This window comes from Gymnodraco acuticeps, unplaced genomic scaffold (assembly GCF_902827175.1).
Source record: "Gymnodraco acuticeps unplaced genomic scaffold, fGymAcu1.1, whole genome shotgun sequence".
Taxonomy (NCBI): Eukaryota; Metazoa; Chordata; class Actinopteri; order Perciformes; family Bathydraconidae; genus Gymnodraco; species Gymnodraco acuticeps.
Window position 1 is genome coordinate 126439 of NW_022992231.1, and position 11062 is coordinate 137500.

The 11062-nt window shown below is 37.2% G+C and overlaps 1 protein-coding gene across 1 annotated transcript in view; it reads left to right on the forward strand.

Moving 5' to 3' along the window:
• Nucleotides 1–556: 556 nt before the first annotated feature.
• spns1 (spinster homolog 1 (Drosophila)) overlaps nt 557–11062 on the forward strand; it is a gene marked incomplete at its 3' end in the record, with an annotated part of 13083 nt that continues 2577 nt past the window's right edge. The window contains 4 exon segments of the mRNA XM_034206166.1: nt 557–815; nt 3580–3795; nt 5243–5308; nt 5576–5712. Of these exon segments, the coding sequence (XP_034062057.1) occupies nt 3588–3795; nt 5243–5308; nt 5576–5712 (411 nt within the window).

An 11062-nucleotide genomic window follows, 5' to 3' on the forward strand; every position in this document is an offset into this window, starting at 1 on the left:
TTGGCTTTGAATAAATAAAATATGTATATTAAATAATTATGTCCATAAAATAGATCAATATGTCACTGAAATAATAAATATGCCTATGATCTATCCTAGGTAAATATGGATAGAAATTCAAACTCATAAATACTAATGGCTACAAAATAAATTAATATGCAGATGATATTTAAATATGGCTATGAAATAAATAAACATGACTATACAACAAATATGGCTATGAAATAAATAAATATACGTAATGACTAAGAATTTATAAATCTTCCTGTAAAATAAATAAGGCTATGAAATAAATTAATTTGCATTTTAAAGTAAAATATATATACCTATTAGGATTTAAATGTGTGCTATGTAATTAAAGAACAGACACATGCAATAAATAAATATGCTTGTGCAATAAAGATATACTCATCAAATAATACAAATTCCCCACCACGTAATCAATAATAAAGCCTGAAATGAATACACGACACAATTATGATGTAAATAACTGTTTTCATCAAACTGATTAGATTAATCATTTCATTATTATTGTCACGTGTCAATGACTTCACAGAGTCATGTGAGTTGCGAAGCGGAAGTTTGGTCAGAGCCAACATGGCCGCGGTGCACAATTGTCATTTCTGAAGTCTCCTGCAGTTAAGATTTTATATTTTAAATCGCTTCCTGGTAAAGATTGTTCTTAGGAAGTAGCATTTTTTATTAAAGCAACAAAATGGAGTTTGAATAAAATTCACAGCTCGGTGTGACGAAGACGACATTTGAAGCGGCGGCAGCGAGAAGAAGGAAGCGAGAGCCCTTACTCATCTTCCCAGGTAAACAACACCAACAACGGGCTAACACGCTCACTGTGAACAGTCACTGGACCACAGTTAGCTGCGTATTATCTGCATCAAATGAACAACAAGTATTACACACATGAGTTTCCTCATAAAGATGGATAAGACTTAAGGTTTGATAAACTTCGCTACGTACCTTTATCTTGTACTTGGCTTGGCGAGACATCTCATGCCAGACTCCATTCAAAATATTGCGAATTTAGCCTCGCTTTATTGTCTGCTTTTTATTTTTGTTAAAACATTACTAAGGATAATGTATTTATTGTAAGCATCCCGTCCTGCATCATTTACACGCAATCAATATAGTGTCATTGTTACGTTTTCATGATACTATTTTAGCGACGTGTTTTCAACTGTTATGAAGGAGATGTATCGTTTTCTCGGTGAACTGTTTTTCATATTGAGCGTTGTAGAAAATATTCATAGGTTATAAAGAAGCGTTGGTGAAACCATCTGTTTCGTTGGCCGAATGCATCATTTAATTTAAATATCACCTTTTAATTGTTTTACTTGTTTTATATAACGTTTAGTTCGTTGCAAACCGAGGAACATAAAACAGGCAGAATTCTGAATTGAGTCTGGACTGTTTCAGAATCATCTTAAAGACGTGTCGAGTTTTGCATTACACACCTTTTAAACGTCCCAAGACATTTCATCACCACTCTAAAAGTAACGTTGTATGCAACGCAGAGTACCTAAACATTTCTGGAGTGGTGTCCAACAAGTAGGTTAACTCTTGGTAGCCTATATTTAGCAGTGGCTTATTATTTAATCGTGCGCACACAGCGCGTGAGTCTCTAAAGAAGTTAAAATGCCAGTTATAGGAACAGCCGACCATAAATTGTGTGGATTACTGAGATGAATGATCTGATCATGTCCTGAAACTGATAACCCTATGATCAATGAAATGCGCTTTCGAATGGAGCAATATATCTCTGATTGTGTTATGAGAGTACTCTCATACTTGTTTGATTCTGAAATTGTATATATATTTATATACATATGTGTGTGTATATGTCTGCATCTGTAGCCTGTTATTGTCTCATTATACCGCACTGTGAATGAATTAAAAGTAAATATATAAGTCGTCATGAACACATCTGTCCATCAGACGTCTCTTTAAAATGACCGCTCAGAGGAGAGGAGTTCTCATTTCTCTAACCGCCTGCTGCTTCCCCTCCTCTTTCCTCGGTTCGACTCCTCCGCTCGCATCTTCTGTGGGCGGGACTAAGACACGAGGATAGGAGTCGAAGAGGGGAATTAGATAATTGAGAAGCCTTCTTTGTCATGAGCTCCTGGCCATTGTGTTTAGTGATTACATGACTTTCTCTGGTCACTTCTTCCTCTTCTTCACTTCTGTCCAGCACAAGACATTTTTTCTGCAGGCAGTGAAGTTGCCTTTTAAGGTACTCTGAGTAGAATGAAAACTCATCTCTTTCGACTCCACTTCGAGCGATAGAACTATTAACAAAGCACTTTTATACTAATAAAGGACTGGCTTATCTAAAGCCAGTTGAGTAGCACTTGAAATGTTTGGCTCTATGAAACCTGATGTACATGATTCTGTTTTCTTCAAGGTTGTGTCTTCCTGGTCGAATGTACTTATTGTAAGTCGCTTTGGATAAAAGCGTCAGCTAAATGCAATGTAATGTTTATTCATTTATTGTTTATGTTGGCCTCTCCTGACCTCCATAAATGACAAATGCAATATTTGTAAAATGTTCAACGCAACAAATGTACTTTGATTCACTGTTGTGAAGCACCAGAACACCAACCCTTCCTACGGAGAAGAGGGAGATGTTGTTCATGTGAGTGTTTAGTGTCACTTCAGTCCCACATGATCAGTAGACCTGATTCTCCGGTGCAGCTGCTGCCACCGTTTGTTTGCACCACTCATTCACGGCAAACACATGACACAGAACGATTCATTGTTTTTTACATTACATTACATTATTACATTACATTGCATTTAGCTGACGCTTTTGTCCAAAGCGACTTACAATAAGTACATTCGACCAGGAAGACACAACCTTGAAGAAAACAGAATCATATAAGTACATCAGGTTTCATAGAGCCAAACATTTCAAGTGCTACTCCACTGGCTTTAGGTAATCCAGTCCTTTATTGGTATAAAAGTGCTTCGTTAATCGTTCTAACGCTCGAAGTGGAGTCGAAAGAGATGAGTTTTCAGTTTGCGCCGGAAGTTTTATGTTTCACTTTCAAATTCATTTCTATCTGTCCACTCCTGACACTTTGTACAGTGCCAAAAAGAAGGACACATCTGTAAACAAAAAAAGTTTCAATGAATGTAGGAATATAAAGAGAAATGTAAATATAAATAACCACATTTAAAATAATTATAAAAAGGAACAAATACAATATTTAATAAACCATAACACCGTATAAAATAATAATTCTAAGCATCTTCATTTATATTGGCGTTTATTTATTGATGTATTTCTCAATTAATTTGAAAATATATTTTGAATTGGATGGTTATTTATTATTGGATTTTCTTTAGATATTTCTTTTATAATGATTTAAAAAAAAAAAAAAAGTTAAATATTTTTGTTTGATCCTTTTCATTTAACTTATTCTTATTGCTTTGCCCTTATTAATTGTATTCCTTTCTCTTATCCCTCCACATTACTTCTGTGATAATTCTCTTATATTCTAATAGTGTATTTTCATGGCAGTCCCTTGACTCTCCACTCACCGTCTCTGTTGACCCCCTCCTCAGCGGCGGCCATGTCTCTGAGCGAGCAGGCGTCGGACGTGGTGCCGTTCTTCTCCGATGAGAGCGAGGCGGAGGGTCCTGAGGAGCAGGGCGGGGGGGCTCCGCGCCCGCAGGAGGAGGAGGAGGCGAGCGGCGTGTCGAAGGTCCGAGCCCTGCTGACCGTCCTCGTCCTCTGCTACATCAACCTGCTCAACTACATGGACCGTTTCACTGTGGCAGGTACACCGCTCACAAGCTTTCATTTCCTCCCAAAGGCAACATGCACACAATGTACACAATATCTGTTTTCTTTTTTTATTACTGACACATTTTATTCCATATTTTATTCCATTCTATTTCTATGTAAATACTGCTATATTTGACTATATTTTGTATATATTTTTTGTAATGTTATTATAGTTTTCGTGAAATAGTTCTGTGTTTTTAAATCTTGTTTTACTTTTATGTATGCACCAAGTCAAATTCCTCGTACGTGTGAACCTACCTGGTTCAAAACCTGATTCTGATTCTGATCAGGGATGTAATATCACAAGATTTATGAAGATGGGTTGGAAGAAAAACTGTTATTTTCAGTAATGTCCTAATAATCTTCTAGAAATAAATATTAGATATTGATTAGAAGCATATATTTAGAGGCACTTTGATAAATCCCTTAATGAATAATATGCATTAAATAATTATTGCATTATGAAAAGTTTGTTTATGTAAACAATAGAGACAGCTAGTGAGGATCATAACGTCCCATCCCCAATTATTTGTATTCCTCCCTTATTTTATTTCAGTTATTTGCTTTTAAAATATTTTTAGTTTGTGTTCTAATTTTACTTATTGATTACGTTTTTTCATCAGTTTACTATTTAACAAGCTCAGGCCTATAACAAGATAATGTTGTAACTAGGGATGGGTATCGTTTGAAATTTATCGATTCCGGTTCTTATCGATTCCGGTTCTTATCGATTCCATTTCTTATCGATTCCCCGTTTCGATTCCAAAATTGTAAAAGAAAGAGGTCAAACGTTTAGAAAACAAAAATATCTTTATTCTTTTAAGCTTTAACTGAAATTGTTACAAATAAAAAATATACATGCAATACAAATGTATTGCACAATAGCTGTGCTTTATTTGAACTGAGCTATGCCTTTGGCAAGCTATTAACAGGCATTACACTGTGCCTTGTCTCGAAATTGAGTATTTTGTATGGGTACCCGGTACCCGGCATTTTCTTATCGGTTCTCATCTGGAACTGAGTTTCGGTTCCCAACCCTAGTTGTAACGTATATGAAAAATGACCAACATTTCATTATCAAAATAAGATTGGATAACAAATCATTTGGTCTCGATTAAAGCAGTAATATACATTTCTTTAGAAAAAGGCTTAAATCAAATATAAATATTTATAAAAAATGTATTTATTATTCAAATATATATATAATCTGAATAAAAAATATACACATGCCATCTTGCCCTTATTCTTTACCAAATGATAGTTTGAAAAATAAATGAATACATTCAGGAAAGTAGAATTAATTTCAAGTAAATTGTAAAATCCCGATGCCGTCTCTAAATATTTTGTTGTCGTCTTTAAAGTTGTGGTGATTGTGTGTCTGTCTCCTGAGAAGTCAAATTAAAGCCTCTTTGTCCCCCCACAACCCCCAACTCCCCCCAGGTGTTCTCCCCGACATCGAGCACTTTTTTGGGATTAACGATGAGAAATCCGGCCTGCTCCAAACTGGTAAACAGAACTAGATTATTATATACATATTAGCTATTAGAACAAGAATCACTAAATGTGGAAATATAAAGAGGAATTCATAAACTAGAGCAAGCTAATTTAATAATAGTTAGCTAGCAAGTTCTACTTTATTGATTATTATATTCATAATCATAATCGTACACATTTTTATATTTGTATATATATATATATATATATATATATATATATATTTATAAGTGTAATATATGTATTAAGATGAGTTCTGAGTGTTGTTGTCTGTTCCAGTTTTTATCTGCAGCTACATGTTCTTGGCTCCTGTGTTTGGTTACCTGGGCGACAGGTACAACAGGAAGTACATCATGAGCATGGGCATCATGTTCTGGTCCCTGGTGACTCTCGCCAGTTCCTACACCCCCAAAGAGGTGAGTCGGCTTCTTGATTTCCTCTTGCACAACCAGAGTTGGGTGTAACGCGTTACAAAGTAACGCGTTACTTTTATAATTCAGTAATCACACTACAGTTACTAACATTGCCCCGACACGCGTTACTTCGTTACTTTTATAAAATAATCACACTCACTGACAGACAAGAGGGGTTTCCGCCGCAGGTTTATATACATGTAGGCCTATGTAATCTGCGCGATTTGCGAGACCACATCTCCACGTGCAGTGCTGCATAAACATGGCTGAGTCTTTTCATCTGTAAACTCCCTCAACGGGGCCGCTCGCTCTCTTTTGTTGATCGCCCTCTCACGGGTGAACAGTTCAATGCCCCGCTTCATTGTAGGAATTCTGTCTCTACCACTTTAGTTTGACCATCTCTGTTACTAAGTTATGGAATACTAAATAAATAAGTAATTAGATACCTTACCGTTACTGCGCTCATAAAGAATGATAAGAATAATGCGTCTTGAACTGGTTTAATTAATTAGTGTATTTACGTTTCACAGACTGTTAGCTTGTTGTGGTAGGCTGGTAGCCTATTTTAGAGCATATAAAAAGAAAGACTTGTGTTATGTCTTCCTTAATGCAATAGTAATTGGGGGTGCAAGTGGAGTCTCGCAGAGGCAAAACTGAGGCGCGCTTACACTGTAGGTGCGCCGCAGTCTGCGTGATCTGCCTGTAGGGAGGGGCCGGCCCTGCGAGTAAAGTAACGAGTAAAGTAACGAGTAAAGTAACGAGTTACTTTATCTAGAGAGTAACGAAGTAGTGTAATATATTACTTTTTTTTTAAGTAATATGTAATATGTAATATATTACTTTTTTTTAGTAACGACCCCATCTCTGTGCACAACGACATACATATTTTTCATAGGCTTGAGTGTGTTGTGCACAAAAACCCAGGGAGTTGTTGTCAAGGACAATCTGAAATGCCAGGCTCCTTCAACATTGCAACGAATGGTATACTGAAATACGATTGTGCTTAAAGGTTTAAGGAATATGCAGGAATAAGAACAAATAAATGCTGCAAAGCACATCAGGAAACAGACCTTCAAAATAAAAATAAATCTTCTGTTTCTGAAATTCCCCATTCTTCAAAAATCAGGAATTCAATATTTATCGGAAATAATTAAAAAAGAATGATCTTACTTAATATTCTGCTTCAATACAAAACGCTTTAAATAAATATAATCATAAATATATAAACAGACCCTCTGACGTCCTTGCCAAACTTATGAATACTATTGATTCATATTCTAAACTTTCAGGATACACAGTCAACTGGAATAAGTCTGAGGCCATGCCTCATGCCATCCTTATATGTTGGACAAATTCACATTTAAATGGGTTCCGAAAGGCATGAAATAACTTGGAATCAAAATATGTCAAGATTTGGAAAAACTTCTTTTACTACATTTGAACCCAATTTAACAAAAGATTAAAACAAATGTAGAGAAATGGGGAAAGATCTAGCTTACATTATGGGGAACAATTTGTATTATTAAAATGGTTATTGTCCCTCAATTTAAAGTGGACCTATTATGCTATATTGGAAAAATATATTGTAGGGCCATACCTATACAAAACATGTCTGTGAAGTTTTTTGCTTGAAATACCAAACAGATCCCTCATTGTAGCCATGCCTCATCCTGCTCAAACCCCTCTTTTGCAGCCCTGTTAGAGAAACGCGGGGAAAAAAGAGGAGGCAGAGCTAATGCCTGATCAGAATTCTACCGGAGATAAAGTTAAATTCTGCTGTGATAAAATGCCATCCTGTTCTAAATTATTATTTCTGAAACAGTATGGAGCTCAAATGCTTTTTCTCTTGTGGGTTTATCACAAGGTGAGTTCCTTTTTTTATTTCCTGCTTTTTATACACATGTGCTCTACAGTACAGACCCTTTTATTTATATTAGGTCTTAAAGTTTTTGCATAAATTAGGGCGTGGTCACTTTGATGGACAGGTACGTGCCTCACTGTCAGCTAACAGCAACTTGTCCACTCTGCTAGGCTACAACGTTAGCTAGTTGTAGTTACTGTACTCGACCCTTTAGCCGTATTCGTGGTGATTGTGCCTTTTAGGGAATGTTGTTACAAATACCAGACAATTAAAATGTCGTGCTGTACGCTTGAATGTACTAAGAGAACTTCCAAGAAGTCTAAAATGATAATATTATACATGTTAACCCCGTTAGCAGGTGTTTGTGTGCTTGTTAGCTTAGCTTGTTATATAGCTTATTAGCCAGCTAAGGACGTAACCCTTTATACATGTGTGTGTATATATATATATATATATATATATATATATATATATATATATATATATATATATACATACATATACAGTTTAGACTTTTATAGTCTATGGCTATGACGCCCATAATGCTAAACGGGAGCAAATGTTAAAAGGGGACCCAATTATCCCAGTGGTGGCCGCCAGAGCTAACGGAGCCGCAGGGGGCTAGCTCCAGCTGGCGTCCCGGTGGCCAGAGCTAGTCCCCTGCGGCTCTGTTAGCATCCCGGCGGCGGAGTCCGGCGTTATAACTGGAGATCAAGGAATGCAGCGAAACGCGGACTTGGTTCGCCTGCAGCCCGCTGTAGTATTAGCTAAATAAATTATGTTGAACAAGGCTTATTAAGCTGAACATCGCCACCATTTTTCTGCTATGTATCGGTACTTATTTTATTTAATTAACGTGTGAATGACAAGCATTAAGAATAACAAAGAATTTCTAATTCTCTTGCAGATTGTCTCGTTTGATTATGAATGTAACCTTTATATAGTGGAACTACACTGTTTTATCAAAACCAAAGTGCCACGCAGTAGCTTGGTATGCATGTATTTCATGTTAGCTTAGCTTGAGCTAGCTCTGTTACTTCCAGCTCGGTGGCAGCAGGTCCCGCCTCGGCTCCGCCTCTTTGCCCTTATTTGGATCAGGCGGGAGATAGACTCTGACGTCACTGTCGAGACGTTAGTGGCCGACTCCGCCTACTAAGGGCTTCTCGGCAACTCTGCAGAATCCTATGGGTGAGGTCACGGACACTACGTCAGTGTTTCCCCTATATACAAATAGTGGCAGCGCAGCCAGCCAGGTACCGCTAACGGATATAAGAAGTAGATGTTTCTACAACCATGGTGGAGGAGAGCTCTCCTGTCAGACTGAGAGGCTCAGTGAGGTAGAGGACTCTCTGAGTGTTTAGATAGTTAATTTTAGTCTAAGTTATCTCAGTGGGTCTCAAACAAATATGTGTTTACAAATTATGTAAACACATATTTCCAAGGCACTCCTTTATAATTATTAGGATAAATAAAAACAGGTTTGAAATCATTCCAATGTATACTATAGGACAGTAAACCAAAAATATCGTTTAAGGTTGGAGAGATACAAAAATATGCATAAATAAATGTTAACTAGGTAAAATAAGAAAATAAGTTACATTTATTTGTTATTGGCTATGGTAGGTTATTGGTTATGTTCATATACTTATTTGATTATTAAAATGTAAACCGATCTTTTTCATATGGGTGTTTTTAGAGTTGTACCCCCTAGATCAGGGGCCTCATTTATAAAGGGATATACGCTCAAAAAATGGCGTACGCCAGTTTCTACGCAATGTTTGCGATTTATAAAATCCTAACTTGACGGGAAAACATGCGGTCCTCCACGCAAACTCTAACCCATGCGTACGCACTAAGCACAACAATGGGAGAGACGAGAAACTGCGACACCGTTGGCAGAAGAAAGAATGGAGAGAAATATGTGGAAATAATACTATAAATAAAATATTACCTCATTTATCATATATGAAGAATTCATTTTCAAACTTTGATTAAAGCCAATCTTAAAATGATTAAACAAACGCCTGTTTGAGACTCCTCAGTGCACACAAAAACGTAACTTGGAGAAATAAATAAATACGGACAGAATTACGTCTAAACTGACGCCGTTTTGCATTTCTATAGGTTGTAGATACGAGCATGGTTTTATATACTATCACGTTTAATCGTGTTTTATGCCGTTTGCCAAGACTTGATAAGTCGCTCGTAAAACACAGGAGCTATGGAAACTAAGAACACCATATGTGGTCAATTGTACAGCTAATATAACACAACACATTAGTTGTATTTCCTTTAACTGGTGGATTATGGATATATAGTTGCTGAACGAAAGCTGGAACACAAACCACCAAATACAAAAACATAATTCAGATCCAGTCGTAATGACTCCACTCCAGAGGGATTCCCCGATCATTTCTTACAGTTTTCTCATCAAGGGGGTGTCAACACAAACACACTGCCTGAGGAAGGCTATGTGTATGTTTGTTGTCATTAAACTTTTTCGGACCACTTATTTATTTATTTTGGTGACGATCCGACCTCCATGCTGCTACTCTGGTTCAAACTGCATCCACCAAACAATATGATTTATCGCCACCTTCCCAAAATAACCAAAATCTTACACAATGTGAGATGTCTTTTTTAGCTGTTCTGTCGTCATTTCCTGCGATCTTCTTCATAAAGTCAGTCAGAATGAATGGGCGTTTCTTTGACTATTTATAGGCAAATATGGGCGTTACGTGAAGCCCGCAAAAGCTGCACCGCATTTCGAGTCGATTGTGATTTATAAATGGAAATGCAATGTTTGGTGAATCGGAAAATGTCGGAACATTTCTGTACCTATTTTTTTGCTTTGTACTACGTAAGCAACCTTCCCACGTGAATCCAACGCCAGGCGTTATAAATGAGGCCCCAGGTCTCTAGTAATTGTGTGCTCAAAGTGCACCAGATTGAAGCATTTTACTTTAAAATTCTGTTTTTGTAGTGTATTTGTCTTTTGTAGAGATTTTTCATTTATTCTTTATAAAATCTCGCCTAGGGCAGCAAATTGGCTAGGTACTAGGCCTCAAGAGCCTTCCTTGTGCTGGCAGACACAGAAACAAATTGGCGGGGTGCACTTCGCACGTGCACACACAAAAAAATTCCACGTGCTCTGCGCTCACATTATGCTGGGCCCACGTGCCTTAGCACCGCTGCTATGACTCCATCCTAGGGGAAACACTGTACGTCCATTTATATATACAGTCTATGGTTAGCTCTGAGTGTTAGCAGGCTTGCTAATGTAAACAAAGACGAGATTACGTCCAAAACACGTCCGGCATTGTTTCTGATAGCAACTTTCTGTGGGTCCGCTGCCGATTTGACGTCATATCGGCAGCAAATCTGTATCCGCTCGTTGTAGCCCCGTTTTTTTTAAAGATTTGGGTACGGAGGAAAAGAGAGAGGGTTTATTTTCTGACGCTACGTGAGTTCCCTGACACAACGGGGACACAT